Source organism: Amphiprion ocellaris, chromosome 17 (genome assembly GCF_022539595.1).
Source record: "Amphiprion ocellaris isolate individual 3 ecotype Okinawa chromosome 17, ASM2253959v1, whole genome shotgun sequence".
NCBI lineage: Eukaryota > Metazoa > Chordata > Actinopteri > Pomacentridae > Amphiprion > Amphiprion ocellaris.
In genome coordinates this window covers 26,170,382-26,191,051 of record NC_072782.1, presented here as the reverse complement: position 1 = coordinate 26,191,051, position 20,670 = coordinate 26,170,382, and the positions used below count along the sequence as shown (strand labels likewise).

The 20,670-nt window shown below is 39.9% G+C and overlaps 1 protein-coding gene across 2 annotated transcripts in view; it reads right to left on the bottom strand.

Annotated features, from left to right (window-relative positions):
* rxraa (retinoid X receptor, alpha a) overlaps nucleotides 1–20,670 on the bottom strand; it is a 112,835-nt gene that overhangs the window by 40,659 nt on the left and 51,506 nt on the right. For both annotated transcript variants that reach the window (XM_023262933.3, XM_023262934.3), the window contains exon 3: nucleotides 5,419–5,657. In XM_023262933.3, coding sequence (XP_023118701.1) covers nucleotides 5,419–5,657 — 239 coding nt within the window. The remainder of the gene's footprint in view (nucleotides 1–5,418; nucleotides 5,658–20,670) is intronic.

The following is a 20,670-nucleotide window of genomic DNA, read 5'->3' as shown; positions in this document are numbered from 1 at the left end:
CTCGCCATTGTCATTGCAAGTGTAAAAATGTGTTCCCGACCCTCGCGTGTAATAACTCCCAGCTGCTCGGAGATTTGCGGTGTCTGTGATGGAGGGATGGTCCGTGTTGTCAGTAAGTTCGAGCCCACAGACACGACCACTGAAGGGTCTGATTCTGATGAGGGCGGCTGCGGCCTGGCATCGCCTCCCCGGGCCAGACACCCAGGAAGATGTCTCGCAATGTCGCCGTTCTTATGATTTCCCAAGAATGAGATGACAAGTCTCATAATGGCAAAACCGCAGAACGAAAGGCAAAGTATGCAATTTGCCTCACATCCAAATTCTTCCACAAGTGTAATCTGTTTGCTGACAGTGTGTGGCCTTCCTGAGAAATTAAAAACGAAATAGCAGATGCTTTTATGATCTTCAGCCTTAGACAAGGAAGATATTTTTTTATTTATATATATATATATATATATATATATATATATATATATATATATATATATATATATATATATATATATATAGACAGACAGAGCTGTAGGGGAAGTACGGTTGTTGAGACACAAGAACTGGCTGATGATAAAGGACTGTCTCTCTCTTTACATGTGGTTTTGCCTTTTGGAAGATACATTCCTGTAAGAAAGGGACTTTTGTTCTCCCTGTCCCCGGCTTTAATCATGCTGTCATTTGCATCTTTGATGTAGAAGGTTTGGTTAAGCCTCACTGTTTTTCATTTTAACCATTTTTAATTGAAAAAATACACAAGTTTGAAGGCAACACCAGCTTAATTTCCATGCATTAGAATATTTCCGGCTAGAATGAGACACTGATGTTTGCATTTCATGGTGAATAAGATCTTATTGTGAGCCATATCTTACTTCTTTTATATATTTGTGTGAGATCATTAAGAAGAACCAGTGATTTAGCACACACAAAATTTGTATAATCAGTGAGTGTGTGCCTATTGAACGTGTGTGTGTGTGTGTGTGTTTGTGGTTAGCATCGGCAGGGTCTTGTGCTGGACACTTGGCAGTTAAGCAGAGTGGAGGCTGAGCTGTGACCTCGTTCCAGTTAACTGCTCCTGAAAAAAGCAAGTCAGCCGAGTGTTAAGAGTAAGTGGCATGCGCCGTCTGACTCAAATCACGTCTCATCAGAAGTGCCGCGCCTCACGAACACAGGGCAGTGCCACCATCTTTAACCTCTGAGCCGTGCTTTCACCTCAAACCACTGCTTCTCCACCCTCACTGAGCAACAGTCAGAAAGGTCCACAATCTCAGTTATGCAAAAGATCACAGTTAAGGGCTCACAGGAGATTTTGGGGCTGGGGCATTAAAACATTTCAGCATGGGCATCTAAAACCTTAGGGTTTGACTGAATCAACAAAATTTCTCCATTTTCTGTGCTTTAATTTGTGTAGAAACATTCTTTTCAATAATTTTTCTTTGATGAAAGGGCAAAATTAGCATTTAATAAATGTTTGAAATCACGTATTGTAAGTTATAATGTAGTTGCATGCAGATATTGTGTAAAGTCATGAGTGGAGGCTGTAATAAGCAAGTTATTTCTTCATCAATGCTATAATTGTTCACAAATATGCTTTAGAATGTTCTATCTATGTATTACTGGTGTATTCTTTGCAAATACAAAATAGGATTTACTCTATTACTCTAGTGCATCAGTTTTATTACCATCTAAACAAAGCAAATGCATCTAAAAATTGTCTGAGATTTCATAAAATAATCATTAAAATCAGGAAGTATCTAATGAAAAAAATGAGTAAAGAGCAAGTACACAATTAAAATTCTTAGTAATTTCAAGTTGCTCCTGAAAAAGGAGAGAGTTCAGTGTCATGCAAGCAACAGATAATGTTTTATATTTGCATGTACTTACTGCACACTGCCATTAGTGAGTAAAAAGCTTTGAGTTAAAAGCTCTAAAGAGGCGGCTGCTCCTTTTTTCATTCAGTAACCCCTTGAAGAGGCAGCATTTTGCAGAAAACCCTGTTTGTGTTTCATAAAAGGAAGATATTTGCCATCAAAACTTGAGTATCATATCAGAACTAGTATCAATTCTGATACTTTGCCTTAACTGACATAGCGAAATGAGTCAGTTTGACAACTCAAAGAACATTAACAGTAAAAGCTGAAAGAAACACAGGTTGCAACTGTCAACTTTAAGAACTGTGTACCCACCTGTTTCGGCAAATTCAAAACAATACAAAGTGAAAAACCAGCCATAACCCATAACACAAGTTAGATACACACTGTAATTACTGCACATACAGTATTAAAGCAGCCACCACCACCAGAAACAGCTGTTACTTGCTCTTTATGCAGCTATTAAAACCGGCAGGGTTGGCCAGCAGTAAAGAAAATACACTTGCACACCTACAGCACATAATACTTTCCATAATGCATGTATATTTGCATGCTGAATTCCACATTTAAAATCGCTAAAGCTTATAGATTTAAATGAAGCAGACTGAGTTCATTCGACCATAACGTTTGCTACCTAAACACCCAACCTGCATACAAAGTGAGCCACACTGGGACAGAAACAGCAGCACAGATGAAAGCGCTAGAATTCTAAAGTGTAGAGGAATCAGAAGGAGGCAGTGGGGAGAAGAACAGCAGCTTTCTAGCAACGAAAGATTCTGGCCGCTTTCTCAAAGTGCCCCTAATCCACTCTAAACTCCAATACATGTGGGACACTTTGGTTAAGAAGGCACCGATAAGCTTAACAATAGCGAGGAGAGCCCATCCCGAACAGCATCGCATTGTCGATGTGCTTTAACACAATCATCAACATACACAAAAAAAAGGCCAGTAACCGCATTTTGGGGGGGAAACTATTTCAATTTTAGATATGGTCCCAGACAGAAACTGGGCCACTGCAGGCTTTGATGTCTTAATTGTGTGTGTGTGTTTTTTTCTTTTTTAATACCAAGGAAGCCGAGGCTTATTGATGGAACAAAAACAACAGAGACAGAAAGGAAAAGGGAGAAAATGGAGATGATGTGACAAAGACAAGGAATAAAAAAACAAGAAAGGGAAGAGACAGGAAAGAGGACAGCCAGGGAGTAAAGATGGACGACGGGATAGAGAAGAAAGCAAGATATGGTGGAAGAAGGAAGTGACAAATATGCCTCAGATATAGTAGGAAGAGTGACAGAGCTGAAGTGCTGTGGAATCCCAGTTAAATAGGCCTTGATTAACTGTGCCATGGGGTCAAAGCTGGGCCTCTGTCTGCTGGGGCCTGGCTTGGGAAAATTATATTTGCGAGTGTGCAAGTGTAAGTGACTGTAATTTGCACTGATGACACATGCAAGTACAGTTTGTAAGACATGATACACAACCGGCTGTCTGCTTGGTTTATAGAGCAGCTGTATTTCTCCATGATTTGAAAGTGAAGACATGGAAAAAAAACTCTCAGATATGCGATGCAAGGATGGAGGATGCTGAACATGAAGCTTTCTGGTTTCTGAATGTGATGATTCATGTAGCTTAGCCCTAAACACAGTGTAATCTTTATGTATTTGTTAGCTTACTTACATTTCGGAACGCCAAAACCAGAACTTTAAAAATAGAGAGAATTCGTAATTCTGGGACAGTTACTGAACTACTCATATGTGATGTGCTGTTTTATTGCATGATTCTAGATATTTGCCATTTTTGTTAAAAAAGTTATCCAAGAAATTCAACGTTTACCTTTTTCTTTGGGAAATATGCTTGTTTGCTTTTGTCTTCCCTGGGGGTAAATTATATGATAAATACAATTTTCATCAGTATGGTTAGCGTAGCTTAGCATAAAGAGGCAAAATGCATAAGAGAAACAGTTAGCATGATTCCTTAGAAAATAAATAAAATATGATTTTCAGCACTGCATAAATTTACCTAGTAATACATGAACCAGAGTTTAAAAGGACAAACTGTGATTTTATTCAGGGGCAATACAGATTAAATGCTAGAAACTATGACATATTTAGGCCATTATACAGCATTAGCTCTTGTTAGACTTTGAAACTCTCTGATGACAGGAGAAATATGAAATGAAAATCTATTTTTTTATGTTAGCCATAATGTATGTGCAGTTACCATCAAAAATTCTGGCAACTTCTCACTTTGTATATGATAGAATTTGTCCAAATCACGCAAGCCTTGAAATACATGATGCCGAGACAGCAGAAAAAACTACCCTGCATAAGCAGTTTTGTCCTAATTACTGATACACGGCCCATAGACCAACACACTCCTATATTAGGACACACTGCTATCTACATCATACAGAAAAGCGGATATTAATTTACTTTACTCAGGCACAGCAGCTTGACTACAGTGTTCTTAAGTTGTGATGAATGAGGCCAGATTTATAAAATCTTGCCATCACAGTTCCAGGTTAGTACATGATACTGCTTCATATATTATAAATGAGCATAACTGTTTGTGCATGCACATATAATGACTGTGAATGTAAAATAAATAGCAATTGTCCTGAATATTTTTTAAAAATCATTTTCTCAGACTCACTCTGTGATCTATACTCTGCTTCAGTACGGAGGAATTACGGTTATTCAGGCACAATGCCTGAATAACCTTTCCCATGCCGTCAGTGTCCACAATTAATCAAATATTAATCTTGATCAAGATTTGCAAATTAAACGATCGAATAAGATATTGATGTTCCAAATTCGTGCTCTGCTCACAGAAAATTCTGCTGCATTTCAAACCAAATGCTTCCTGAGCTAACAGCCAGCCACCAGGGAGCAATTGAGATGTTTTGGCATTAGTTTTGGTGAGCTGTCGTGCTGCTGAGCACGCACCCCTGCAGCAGCAGCCTGTGCAAAGCTTTCCTGGATGTTGCAGTTGCAGTCCACAGTGGAATAGCAATAAACAAAAACAGGGAGCAGCGGGAAAGTCTGGAGCAGAAGCTGAGGAGCTGGTCCCCGGAAATGGATCATCATTCGTGGTTTGGAAAAAGTAATTTTTGGATTTAGGGCAAGTAATGCTATAAATCATATGCAAATAGTGCATTGGACTTGTGTCTGTGGCGCCAAAGTAACACAACTAACTTGTTCTACCAACTAAAAAACAAACACCACAAAATGCAGAATGATGAACACAAGATCTCACTGAATCCCCATCCTTGTCCAGGTTTTGGTATAGTTTTATTTCTATTTTGTTTCTAGGAGATGCACTAGTCTCAAGGTTTGTATTATTTTGAAAATTGAAGTGAAAGCAGAGCCCTATTTAAATGTAACAGTGCAATAAAAATATTCTGTCTGTAAAAACAGTCAACAAAAATAAACTATTACTATGTATTACACTGTATACTTAGATTAGTAAGTATAATATGCACATCTGTCTGTAAACATCTGCATTACATTACATTACATTATATAAAGAGCACCACCTCTGAGTCTGTTACAGGCCTTACCTGGGGGCTGACGCTGGGGCCGTAACCCATGCCAGGCGAGTTCATAGAGTGGGGCCCCATGGGCGAGCTGATGACGGAGAAGGGTGATGCCAGGCCGTTCATTGGCGAACTCAGCGTGCTGATGGGAGAGTGGAGAGAGCCGGAGGGCCCCATGGACGTCGGGCTGAGCAGAGACGGATGCATACCGCGGTGGGATGTCGGCGAGCCCAGCGGTGAGGAGGTCACCTGCCCCGAGGAATCTGTTCAGAGAAATTCAAAGGAGAGGCACATTAGTAAGAACGTATTTAGTCTTGAAAATCTCGATCAGAAAATGCAATTTAAAGTTAAAATTAGGGATAGACTGGTTATTGAGAGGGCAAATTGTCGTGGCCGATATTTGCCATTTTCCTAATTATCTGTATCAGTATCTTTGTTGGCCGATTATTGAATAATTAAATGTGCTACTTCAGGTTGGATGTAGTCTCCTCTCTCTGTCTGTCATTACTATCTGGTCTCAGAAATGTCTCTTAAGCAGCGAAAACTGAACAAGAAACACAAACCCGGAAATTAGCTTCTCTCACAGGAGCTAATGCTATGCTAATGGCTAGCTGCTAAATTAGAAGGCACCCACAGATTCACCTGAAACCGACCATGGAAAACAATAATCAAAAATGATTTGAAATATTGAGCTCAGTGGGCGCTAAAAGTGAGAGAACGGTGAAACATTAAGAAAATAGAGAAGAGACGATCTCAGTCGATCCCACATAAACAGAGGAGAGCGACTTAATTAATCACTCCTTTTTCTATTTTACATAGTTAGTTATAGTCCTTCTTATTTATTATCTGCTGTTAAAAATGTTACATTTAATAATAATAATGTAACGTTTGTATACTGTAATATTTGTATACTGGTTCCAAATATCGCTTATCGGCCTTTCTTGATTACCAATAATCAGCTTCTGCAGCAGTCCTGGAAAACCCATATCAGGCAAACCCTAGTTAAAACCTCATGCACCTTGAAACTTTCCAACATTAAGCGTGTTGTTCATAAACACATTTAGATGGTTTTAAAAGACGTTTTCACACTCGGGCTAATTTGAGTTCTTCCCGAGCGGAGTCATCGGCGCCAAGCGTCCAGCACATCTGGTGAAGTGTGAAAGCAGCTGTTGAATCTGAGCACTGTCCAGGAAAATGGACAATTCAGCAAAAACACTTGAGACAGTTAAACTCATATAGCTCGTAGTGGAAAAACAGCCAAACCTGAGAGTCAGTGGAGCTCGGATGTGTCGACAAAAAACTGGTTCTCGCTCTCTCAAACTTTAAAACCGCTTCCCTCAAGGATCCGGGAGGTCAGTATGTACAGTATATCTATAATGCATATGGGTGATGAGTGGGGTAGTGGGCCCAAGAGAATTGAAAACATGACCTTGCACCGCAGCTGAGGAGAAAAACGCAGCGAGACTGAAGTCAGAGAGAGTGATAAGGATAAGGTCAAATGTACAGAAGCTCATCTGCTCCCTCTGTCTTTCTTCTCCATCCCAGACTTAGTCCCCGTCTTTACCTTGGCTAAGCGGGCTATCTTCCCATCAGCTGTCAACACAGAAGATATGAGGTGGGCAGGGACCCGAGCGAAGAAGTACTGACATCCAGTGGTATGTCAGTGAGACTCTGGCATCAGGGTTATACTGAATGTGTACTGATAACTCCCTCCCTCCCTCCTGTCTCATCTTTCAACACTGCAGGTCACTCTTTCTTACTTTCCATTTATGATAGAGTCCATCTTTGCTTCTATCCTCCTTTTTTGAGGTCTGACCTTCTGCTACTTCTGTTTTCTCCATACATCAAGACAGCAGCATCCCTCCTCTTCTCCACTTCCATTTTTCTTGCATTTTTTTCTTATCAATTACTAAAGGGTGTTGCAAGCAGCTCAGACTGATAAGACGCCTCGGACAAACTTGAGATTTGGGCTATAAGGGTGAAGAAATAACGCAACTCTGAAGCAGCACACTTTTATTCATGGCAGTTATTTTGAAGCTGATTTGCACCACAGTTATCTAATTAAAGACGGTTCTGATGATCGATTAAGTAATTTTTCAAGCAAATGGCTCCAGCTCATCAAATGAGAAGATCTGTTGTTTTTTCTTGTCTTATGTTCAAGTAAACTGAATGTTTTTAAGTTTCTAAACTGTTTGTCAGAAAAAAAGACATCTGAAGTCATTTTAGGCAAATCAACTACAAGTCAATCAATGATAAAAAATAATCTCAAGATGCAGACTGATAATAATAATTTGATGTGTATACCGCAGTTCATAAAGCAAATGCTACTCAAAGTGCTTTGCATGGATTAAAAAATTGTTAAAATGAAGTAATAAATGTTAAAATAGTGATTAAACATAAGGCAATTAAATACAAACGTCCACTATGAAAGTAAAAAACAGGTTTGATACCAGTAAGTTACATGATACTACACTGAAATGACATAAATGAAAGCCTAAAAAGAATAGTTTATGGTTTTGTTTGAAGCTCTGACCTCCTCTAGAAGCATTTCTGTACATCTTAGTGCTCCTTTAGGGGGTAACATACAAAAATACTAGATTTACAGAAACCGAGGTTAAAGTGTATTGCTGCTGGGTCAAACAACTTTTCCCATGGAAATTCTATATGTGATGAAGGGTTTTTTGTTTTGTTTTTTTGTATTTTAAATACATTCCCACCAAGTTCTAGGATTTTTTTTTAACCGTTTCTAAATTCAGCCCTACAGCTGGCAAAAGACAGCTTAGTTTCACCTTGGTTAGTGTGTTGTCCTTAAACACCCTCCTTTTACATCCTGTCCTATTTTGCCATTACAACTTTGCTCTCTGTGCAGCCGGGACATGGACACTTACGTAATAGACGGGAGTGTGGCGTGTCTGTCACACTCCCACGTTTCCTAAGTTTCTGTTTTTGCACTGCAGAATAAAACTGGTGGCTCAATTAGTTCAACAAGTTCAACAATGTTCCTTTTTCCCTTCACAGGATATGTTTTTTTTTTTTTTTTTTTTAACGTGTGTTTTCTTTTTGGTACATTTCTGCCATTAAACGTCCTGTGAATGTACTAAAAAGTGGGATTTTTCACATCTTTCTAGTCCTCTGAGCACCGACCTGGCTGCCAGCTGAGCCAAGCCAAACATTTCCTGCGCGTCCTATAAGCGCACATGCACACGCTGACAGAAAACAAACAGGCATCCTTATTAATAAAGGGCTCTGCATCTGCTTGTGTTAGTTCAGTGTTTAATCCACTGACTGATACCCCTTGAGCTTCTATCCCTGTGATTACATTTCTTTCCCTCCTAAAATGCGCCCACACACATAATTCCTGAAAAAATAAAAAAATAAAATAAATTTAAAAAAAGCTCTCCCTCAGCCTGCGATTCCCATAACCGTCCTCCAATTGGGTTTTAATTCAAGCAGATAAAGAGAGCTGTGGTACTAGGGTTGCCAATCTGCCATTGTAGGTCTCAGCGGGGGGGGGGGCTCAGCTGACAGAGTCCCAGCAAGGCCTCACCAAGAGGGGGATGACAGCGACAGGCTGGGAGGTAGATTCAGACTGTTCATGTCTCTTTTTCTCACATTCACTACTTATGCCTTCTTCTCTCTCTTTCTCTTCTGCTGTTTTTTTTTTTTTTTTTTTTGGGAGAGGAGAAGCAACCGGAGCAGAACATTAACTCTCTGTGTGATGGTCTTTTTCCACACGAAGCCAGCTATGCAGCTATGTGCTCATATGTGGATGGTTTTGTTTGGGCAAATCTCCCAGAACATAAAGATTTCTCAGAGTGTGTGTGTGTGTGTGTGTCTGTGTATGTGTGTGTATGTTTATTCTTGTTGGAGCTGAGTTGCCAGTGTCGGATTACAGTGGGATGAAAAGGACTCTGTCCTAATCCTCCCTGGAGAGGGAAGGAGAAAATTAGATGAGGAGAGGAGACAAGGAGAGAAAGGAAAGGAAACACGAAGCAGTTATTAGGATAGCAGCGTGAAGAGAATGCAAATAAAAGTGGATAATACAGGAAAAAAAATAAGTAGATTGAAGTCAATTTCTTGGCTGATTATCAGATCAGATATGCTGAATTTTTCTGATCATCAGTATTGTGATTTTTTTTATTTTTAAACCAGTTCCAGATAAAATCAGACACTCTTTTCTATCTGTGATATCAAGCAATTTCCGCTCACAGCACTATCTGATTGGTTACACATTACGGATAAGAGTCTATCAACACTGAGGGACAAATGTTGAAGAATTCTCATGAGGCAAAACAAAATTTAAAAAGACATTTCAACTATGTTTTGTGTTGAAATTTGTGTTAGTCTAAAATTTGACACCAAGAATTACATTTTTTAAAATGCATATCGGTTTCATCTCTCTGATTCGGTCTCCTTGCTCATTAACAATAAGTATTGGCTGCAAAAGAAACACATTGGTTAACCCCTAAACAAGACAGGACAAAAAAAACTAAGGGAAGGGCAAGCTGAACAATTAAAGAAAGTGAAAAGAAGAGAAAAGAAAGGATTAGTTGCATGCGTTTCTTCATGTTGCAGTTTTCATCTCAACCTGCCGGACTGGAAAGTGAACAGTTTTGAGAAAAACGACAAGCTCTGGCAGCAGTCTGGACTGCCTGCAAGAAGAATAAAATAAACATGCTTGCAAGATTAGATAAGAGTGTGTGTGAAGCAAATCAGCCAGTAGGAGCAGAGCAGATGAAAAGAGGGGGGAATGAAAATTACTGAAGCATCTAACAAATGAGTGGCAGCTGACTATGTTCCTTGGTGGTAATACAATAAAAGGCAGATGCAGGTTTAAATAGGGGCTGAAACCTTCTTGTTGGTTGCAGCTTCTGCCTGTCAATTGTTCTGCACTGCTAGGCACACAAAAACACAACTGACAGCTACAAATAAGCAAATTAGGGCCCATCTTACTGGGAGGAACAGACGGAGTTCACCACTTATCACCTCTGTACTCCATTCAAGCATCTTCTATTTCTAAACAATGCCTCCCTGCCTCCCTCTTGCCTTTCTTGCTCTTTTGTTCTGCCGTTGGGTGTGATTATGCAGAGGGAATTTGCCAATTTTTGCTCTGGCTGTTGCTGGCACGTGTGTTTACAACATGACAAATGGATAACTCAGATGAGGACGGATGACGAGATAGGAAGACGTGAAAACAGCATCCACTATTTCTTCATACGCTGGAGGCAACCTGTTTACATTTTTCTGACAGGTGAGCTGCTACAGTTGTGATTAATGGCTGCCCTTTCCAGAAAAAAAAGACAGCATCTGTCATTTTGTTTAACGGCATAGTTGGAAATAGTACAAAGCTGTTCGGGTTTGTTTGGAATGAAAGCGAAAGGATATGTATGAGATAGGCAGCACAATTTTCAGCAAACAGCTCGTCTGTAAGTTGCAAATGTTTAAATGTAGAAAATGATGCTACAAAACTCTCATTTACAGTCTAGTTCTAAAAGGTGCCCACTAATTAACTCAGTTTCACGAGCCTCAAGCTCACTACTACCTTTGTTATGGTGATACTTGATCAGAAAACAGTCTTATGAAGTAATTTTGTGGAGGCACCAACAAATATAACCTGTCGTTTTTTGGATGTTTTAAATATCTTTAGTTACACTGGGTCAGTATTTGTTGGTAGGGGAGAGAATGTATCCTGAAGGAACCCAGCAGAGGGTTATTTGTCAGTTAAACAGAGCTGAGGTGAAAAGCAACAGACTGGGAGGGCTGCTATAGGGAATTCTCTTTTCAATTCTTGTGTGAGTCAAGTGAGACATAAGATGAAATGCTTTAATTTGGCAGAGATGATTCCTTGTTCCTCCCAAACCAATGATTCCCAATTAGGCCAATGCCCCTCAAAGAAAGTGAAATTAAAAAAGAGGCCTTTAGAAAAGTCATTTATAAAACAGATTTTTATTCCAAAGCTTGCAGCTTTCATCTTTTCATAGCAGTTCCATTCAATATTTTTATTTGGTTTAAATATTGGCTATTTTTATGTGCATAATACATATGCATGGGAAACTGGGATTTCAACACTGTTAAAGCACTACATTAATCAAGATTTCCTGCAAAATACTGGATCAGATCACTCAAATGAAAGAAAGCAGAAGAGACAGATGAGTTGTTCAGTGTCAACAGCTGTTGCACATGTGGAGCTCTTCAACTTAAAAAAGATCAGGAGCCACTGCTCCCACATAAAGACTCAAAAAGACTACAAATGACTCAGCTGGCTGCACAGCTAACACCAATGGTTTGCCTTCCCTAAACCAGCCCATGAGCTTATGTTGCCTCTGCCACCAGTGAGGGATGATGCATTATAGATGTTAAGTGCACCGCTACACCCCCACGACAGTCTGAACCATCCTGTGAGCAGATGAACCACATGAAAAGCGTTGTTGTCTTCCTTTAGCCTTTATCTCACATACGACGTCTACAGGTTCATTTGTCGGCATCTCTTCCACTTTATTTCTGACCACCACTCTGTTTTGTCGTCCCCCCCCTTTTAAAAACACATTTACAATCACAACCATGTGCCTCTGCACAGTCAGACAGATGCTCGTTTTTTTTCTCTCTCTCTCTCCATGGCTAACTCTCCTCTTCTATTATTCATCTGCTAGTGCCACAGTGGAGATTTTGTAGAATGCAAGGGCGTGGGATGCAGCAGAAACAGAAAGACAGCGATCATGAATCTCAGTAAATCACACACTTTCTGTCCAACTGCTATTTTACTGTTTAATCTCCTTAATCATGATCAGTGGAATTGACTGTCAATAGGCAAAAATCATGATGCTTGGGCTCACAAAAGGATGCATACAGCAGTGCCAGTTTTAGTATAATACCCTGATATCTTCAGTGCAATCCCACACCCTCCTGGGACTTTGTTAGATCTTCCACTACAGCAACAACACAAACAAACAGAAAATTTAAAAAAAAAAATGTACATGAGCTATATGCAGATCCTTGCACAGATTTCCATACCACTCTGCTGGCAATGGTTCAGCTGAGGGATGATGGCATGGGCAAGACAAGAGCCAGGAAAAAGAGACGATAATTTCACGGATTGACTTTGGCGTAAATGAAGCAGCCATGAGTCACTTGGACCTACACAGCACCGCAGCACGTTAGCAAAACTGCGGCTCCTCGGAGAGAAAGTACTGGATGAAACCACAACCTGTCAACAATGACACAACCCCCCCCCCTTCCACTTTCCCCATTTTTAAAATTTTCTTTTCCTTCTGTTGATTTGAGGCAACAAGCAGATTTTTTATTTATTTATTTTATTTTATTTTTTTATTATTATTCACAGGGATGTTTTAGGAGAGGCAGGTGAGTCACTTTTTTTGAAGCGAACGGAGCGGCAGAGCACAGCCGGGATGAAAAGCTAGTCATTAGCATTTCTCCGGATGTGTTCAGAGGAAGCAGAAAGGAGAGAAGTGGGGGGAAAGAGATTCATCAAAAAACCCAAGAGATTCACTGGGTTGCATAAAAAACCCAGAGCTCAAAATAACACAATAGTCGGTATAACGGCTTCATTTTTAGAGTTTATGCTGCTGATGTCTATATCACCATGACGACAGCAGGCTGATATTTCACTCAATCCTCTATGAAGCCCAGTGTGTGCATGCTTCTTTGTGTGTTTGAACAATTAGACCATTATTCATCAGCCTTTTGTGTTCGGCATCATACTTTCTGTCTGCAGAGTCGACACGTTTTGCGAGCCGAGTGTACATGTGTGCGTTGCTCATTAATTGGCGAATGTCTGTCTACTGTTTTTCACTATATAAACAGACTAATCTGGTCCCTTCAGTTAAGGTCCAAAGTGTAAATATCCAAGTCCGACATGTTTACTCTGTGTATGGGGGAGAGGTGGTGGGAGTGACTGTGTATTTATGGTGGGTGGAAGATGGTGCAGGAAGCCGACCTATAATTGGCTGACAACAGGTGATGTAAAACATGTTGGCCCGACTTATTTCTGAAGAGCACTTAAAAAAAAGAACTCAAATAGAAAAACTTAATTTAAATGTTGCATTTGTCCATAAAATGTCAGAAGAATAGACTGAAAAATAACTACTGCCGTATCCCACAGCCCAAACTAACGTCTTTAAAATGTCTTGTTTTGTCTAACCGGCACTCTAAAGTCCAAAGAATTTAAATTTGCAATGACGTAAAAAGACAAAAATGTGACAAAATGTGACATTTAAGAAGCTGTAATCAAAAAAAAAAAATGTACATTTCAAAGCATCACATTAGATAAAGCTAATGGAAATGGCAAAAATTTTAAAAGCAGTATGTTTTTATGAACAGTTGAATTTGTTTTTAACATTAAAAAAAGAGTCAGTGCACATAATGGGAAATGTAAATAAGTTTAATTTTACTCTAATGTCTGATCAGCTGCACCTGTCACTGTCTTGTAATGTGTATTAACTAGCTGACATGCAAGGATATTACAATTTTCTGGAATAAAACAATTCCTGGAGCCTGCTCTCTACTGTGTTTTGTTTGTTTCATCTTCTTTGAGGATTTTTAGTGGTTTGAAACAGCTGGTTTTGTTTTTTGGCTTCTTTTACAGCCACGTGTAAGGTACCATTTTACAAACATTTGCATCAAATTCATTTGACAATTACATGAAAACACAGCTCATGAATGACTTCTGTTGATTATCAGAATTATTGGCAATTACATTCCTTGTCATTTTGGAACTACAAAATGAATATTACATTATAGCAACATTTTCATCCATACGGTTGATCCATAAGGTTGCCAAGGTTTTAAGAGTTGCGCATTTTGTGCAACAATAAAGTAGAAATAGCTTCCTATGTGTACATTTATCAATTCATCACAAGTCAGAAACTTTTCCAAGTATTTTTTTCAGCTGAATAAATCCCAAAGTCAATTATTCAAGTCAGGCAGAAGTCTTACTTGCCTTGTTATGAACTACTTCTATTAAAGTTGACCTTGGTATTAACTCTGTTACTGTGTTCTTTCCAGTTTCACTATGAGCATTTGATGGTTCAGTGGGTGGAGGAAGTACAACAATTGAGTCAATAAATAATAACACTAATTCTTTCTACTTCACTAGAATGCTAAGTTGGTTCATAGCACATATAGACAGTTTGGGTGGTATTTCTGGTATCAGTCAGTCTGCAGAAGACAGTTTGCATTGAACAGAATTCTTTTGTGGAGTGAACACATTTAGACCTGAAGAGCTGATGTGTCACTTCTGGTGTGAATTATAGTCAGCAGCGACTTGAAGGTGATTTTTTTTTCCCCTTTTGCTGCACTATTTTGTCAGATTATCTCAATTATTACTACAGAACACCAACATAAGTGCATTTTTAAAGGAATATACAAAAATGGGACCAATCAGAGCAAGCTTTGTTGCAAAACTATGCAAAAATTAAAAGATCCAAATAGAAATTAACAGTTTTACAGAAGTGTGAGATCAGCATCTGTATGACTTGGAACTGAGCAAAGGATTTTATAGCCTTATTAAATGCACAAAAGATGCCTGATGAAAACAGGGTTTTGTTCTTTGTTGTTTATTCCCTGCGGATTTTGTGCTTTTTATAATCCCTGCACAATTTAGAATACAATACAGGAGAAAATAATGCACTATGTTTACAAGTTTATTCGTCCTCTCTCTTATATTGGTTTAATTCTACATCCTCATTACAGCAAGCGACGACTGAGGAAAGTGCGAAAAGCCCTGTTGTGATTAGGGTTTTAGCTTTAGCGGTGCTTTCAGTCGAGAAGAGATACGATCAGACAGAGCAGCTGCAATTGTAGCTGTGTCTGTGTGGCAGCTCTAATCAGAAGTATCCAAACCCCCTTTATTCTGTCTGTTCAGGCCCCTATCTGTTGGCATTTGTGAACTAACTTGTAGATTAAAAGCGAGAATGTAAGAGCAACAGAAAAAGGTTCTTAATGTGGGATAAGTGGCAGAAAAGAACCAAAACAGGCCACCCATAATTTCACAGTAGGTGGGCTGCTAACAGTCATCATTTGATAAAGTGTGTTGATATAACCCGATTCTTTTTGCCTGTTGAAACGACTGCCCTCATTACACATTTAATTCTTTCCCTCCCACCTCCCTTTCACTCTTTTCTGCGTCTTGTGGGCTTTATTTTCCTCTCATTTCAATTCATTTTCCTGATAGCATGTGGATAAAAGCGCCAGCTCCTGTTATATGCTGGTGCCCTCAGCGACTCTTAAGTGTCTGAAGAGGCCACGGAGCCGCGGCTGGCCATGGCTAGGTGCCAGCAAAGCCACAGATTACTGGCACTATTGCTAACCGTGCCCCGACTGCCAACACTCTGATCTGCTGATATGGCCTAATTGTTCTCTTTAGCTCAGAGGTGATATACCGTCCCTCCCCAGGAGCTCAGAGCCGGAGCACCAGCCGACTCGCAAATAGAGCTATGCTAGACGAGTCTGAGTAAATATGGCTGAACACAGCAGCCTGAAAATACTTCAACTTAACATATAGGCAAGATTCATCTTTCAGTTTAGAGATAAGCCAAAGGCAGTGTGACCAGCATCTGGGAGAGCAACTCGAGAAAATGAAAAGGAGACGTAAAGGACATCATTATTTTAACATTCGTATCAAATAAATAAGTGACTCTCAGTTGTAGTTTTGCAGCACGGTTACACCAGTCATTGGCGGAATACAATTTGGTGGTGAATAATTGATCCAACCTCAAGCTCTAATTGTGTTTGGATTTTTAAAATTAAGCTACTCAAAAAGTCAGACTGCTTGAGTAGATGGTAATCTCAGGGATTCAGATTTAGTGAAAATGCTACCAAACCCAACCCCAAATGACCTCAATGATTTGTGGTGGTCTAGACAAGATGTTCCACCTACAGTAGCCTTTTTTATTTGCACAACAAAATGTGCACCTTTTCTCTCAATCTGAAGTGAGCTATTACAACAGGCGAGGGAGCAACAAATGGAGAGACAGGCACAGGATACAAAGAGACTGAGAGCAACAAGGCTACTGAGTGGGAGGTGAACAATACAACTGAATAACAGTCAGCATGGTGAATGTTTCATACGGGCTGTGGTCAGCAGCTTATGTCATGAGCAGCGACTAACAATACCAGTTATCAAAGACATGGCACGGAGCAATAATTACCCCTGCAGCCTGCAGAGCAGCTGCCAGGAGACGAAGATTACACTGGAACTGACGCTCTTCTGTCCCATTTTAGGATTCATTACCTGTTCAGCAACACGGCAGCTTAGCAAGTAGCAAGAGAACACTGCCTTCATAAACTCCACTATGGAAAAAATGAACAGGCTTTGGGGAGATTTTTCAAGTTCATTGCTGATGATGATGTGAAAGCTTCAGGTTTGCGGGCCTTATTATACAGATGAGTCCCCTGCCATTAGGTAAATTGGTTGGGATTATTTCTACATTGTAGATTCAAAAAACAAACAAACTATGGAGTATTCATGTTTCTGAAAGCCCTCTTAGCTGTCATGGCCAAGGTTGCTGAATGAATACGAGTTACTGGGGGTATGCGAGGCAGCCAGGAAGCTCTGATTCATCAAACTTCCTCTTTTGTTGAGCCCAGAGATGAAAATCACAACACAGGCCCTTATCTGGGCTGCTCACTGCCAAAACACACTTGAAGGCACATGGCCAAGCATATACATATACACACAAACAGAGAGGGATAAAAACCTGGCTGCAAGACACAAGGCTGATCGTAATTTAACAACAGCAAGCAAAAGGAGTCTGATAACTACTTTTGATTACTTTCTTACTTTTGTCAATTACGTTATCACAACAAAACTCAACTTGGCATAGTGACGCATTACCTATTTTAGGCAAGGAAAGATGTCCTTCTGCAGTAAAATGAAAAGAAACAAGGCTTCTCAAAAGGTAGCGGAAAACACATAAAAACACTGAAGCAAGCTTTGGAATTGTGGTGTGCACATTTAATGGGCCAACGCATGATATCTTTAGCAGATGTAATCATGAAACGTTCAGCCTATAAACTGCTCCATCTTAAAAACCACGGGAAATGCAGCTTAGAAATTGAATGCAGGCAGCTAAAATATTTTAACATCTTGTCACCATTAGTTGCTATTACAGCAAAATAACAGAACCAAAAATCCCTTTCTGCCATGTATAATCAATCTGGCTTCTTCGAAAAACTAAATTTAGCAGGGGTCAGTGAGGTCATAGCGAGGACATACTGCATAAAATATCTCAAAATTCCATATAATTAAATCAAGAACTGGATAAACAACCTACTGCATCCAACCAACTAATCAACTCCTGCTTCTATGCAAAATTTGTAATCAGTCTTACTGTCATTAATTAAGATGAGTAATGTTCCTAATTGCTGATTTGTTATGCTCCAATCTGGATGTGATCTGTTTTGCCGCAGTATCATGCATTTGGGTTAAATATATTCCATTAAATTGCCTCAATGCCACGATGAGTAGCATTAGTTTGGAATCAAAGGGTTTACAGGTCAATAATGTCATAATAGTTAGCAGTGCTAGCAGGAGTAGCCTTCTTTTCTTGCATGTTAACGTCTGCATTCCTGTGCTGAATGTGGTTGGTCTGGTAGAGGGTTAGGGTTTATTCAGCCAGTTGATTATGACATACAACTGCATTTCTTCATTATTTTCTAATTCAAAATACTTAAACTAAAGGAACTCTTTGCACATGTATTTCAAGAGGAAGATGTCTAGGAGAGGGATGCTAATGTATGAAAATTTCAATCAGACTCAATCTAACTTGCAAGTATATGCAGGAGTCTGATTTTAACTTTTCAATGAAAATACTGTAAAACCACACTGGTTTTATGAGATGTCATCTGTCAACCACTCATCTTGCTAATTCACAATAGCACAGGGGAGAAGGAAGTTTACATCTGATGGCAGGTGGCTACACAACAGTGTAAATGTAACAATTACCTGACATTGTACATTAAGAAAATCTTACTAATTAGCTTCAATAATAGTATTTCTGGTGCTGATGAGCATGAATAGCAGCATTTAATTGTTCAGTTGACTGACTGTGCACAAAGCTGAAAGAAAGCTGTCACGCTAAGGATATGAAATGCATTGATGCCTTGAAAAGGTTGTTAATTAATGTTGACAAGGAAAATAAATGCAACTGAGGAAGATGAAAAACAAAAATGCTGCTGATGTGGAGAAAGAAATTAATCCACAAGTTGTTATGACTCTGTTATGACTCAGCAGTCATAAAGCCATCAGTCTGGGGAGATTAATTATGTCAATTACTGAGATGGAAAAAACAAACTGTCCCTACCCTTTGGTGACATCAGGATGAGGAATTTATCACTTGATGACTTGTTCAGAGTCAGAGGGTGATTGACGGCTTCCATTTGCATGGAGGAAGTGCTGAAACACATCAAAAGCTGAGTGCTGTGTGTCTACTGTGTGTGCTTGATCCTGTGCAACACCTGGACTAGGCCCAAGGCAGATGTTGGCTAACACCGTGCCTCATGTCCACCACCTCCCCCCGGCTGGATTTGGAGAGGCAGCATGTAGCCCATAAAAATGGCTACTGTCCTCAAACCGGAACATGCGGTTTAGGATAAATCCTTTTTTAAATTTGTGACAGCTAAGACAAAAGAGGCGGGTTCACTTTTAAATTTTGGGGCACAGAGAGAATATCCGAGCTGTTTTTCAACAGAAAGCTTGAGTTTATTGACTATATTACGTGCCTTTGAGACGTTCTCCCCCCTCCCTTTCTTTCATTTTTTTTCGCCCTGTGATTATTATTCTTTTGTTGTATGCTGTGAGGTATTGGTCTGTTTGTAATGAAACACAAATGGAGAAGCTTCTGGCTCCTGGCCTCAAGCTGGAACTGGCCCCCTCCTACCCTTTCTCTAGCTCCCTTTTGGGTAACAAGCCGGAGATAAAGGGGAAAGGGGAGGATGGGCAGAGATGGACTGATCGATTGATGAACACGTAGAATGAGAGATGGAGGGGTTCATAGATGAGAGAGATTCAAACTTTTGGAGAGGGGGGGTGCGAGAAAGCCTCTCAGAGAAAGCTCCATACCCTGGGGGCCAGTCGCAGGGGATGAGATGGGGGCGGGGGGTGGCGGCGATGGGAAACTATGTGTGTACGTGCTGCAGGAAGAGGCCTCGCGAGCCGGGTGGGAACGCACGCGCTTCAACCAGAGCACGGGTTGTACGTCCTGGAGAGTGTGTGTATGTGTGCGCGATTGTCACGGGAGGAGTGTACTTTGGATCAGTGCATTGACTCACAGCAAACAAATAACAGAAAATCCAGCAGGGGCGGAGGGGCGGAGGCACGCCGCATCCAAGACAAATAAACAAAAATCATGAAAATATAGTTGCACTGACTGATGAGGCCCGGCCTTACCGCCCCCACGCCTCCGTACGCCCCTTCTCTCTCTTGCTCGATTGCACACAGACAGTCTGTCCAGTACACACAAAATCAATTACCTTTTGGCCCATTATTAACAAAATAAGTCCCACGGACAACTCAAACAGCTTGTGTCAACAGCGTAACCTTATTCCCCAGAATGCTCCATTTCAAACACATATTTCATTCAGCTGGCCAGTTTCAAAGGAGCTCCTCCTGCTGAATCCGAAAAAATCATATTTTCTTCTAACAAGTGAAAATACTGAAACTTTTCTCTGTAGCAAACTTGCAATTGAGGCGAATCACCGCACAATCCTGGAAAAATTCTTTTAAAAAATTCCTTTTAGTGTTGGTACTTATGCTAGTTATTTTCATTTTTGAATAATAAACTATTTAGTCTATAAAATGAGTGAGACAGAAATTGGAAATTCCAATAAGAAACAATGCAATTAGGAAATTATGAAGGCTGCAATTTAGTATGTAGCAAGGTGCAGCAATTAAATACGCTGCACTTCAGTTTTATTTAACTGAAGCAGATGTTGCCAATTAATCAATGTATGCTACATGGTAAAGACCGCACACTCTGATTTGACTGATAGTTTTGTATTTAACAACCACATTTTGTGCATTTTGCAGTGCACCTCGCCCGTGGTTTAACTATTGTGTAAATGGTTTTACAAATTCATTCTGTCCTCTTTGTCTGACAGTCATGCTGTAGATGGTATCTCCTGGTAATGCTCTATCACATGTTTTAAATCTATTACACAGTGACTATTGAACTGGAGCTTGACCTTTAAAAATTATATCGCAAATCTAATCATAATATCAGTCAGAAATTATGCAGTTATATAATTTCCCAAAACTGTTCT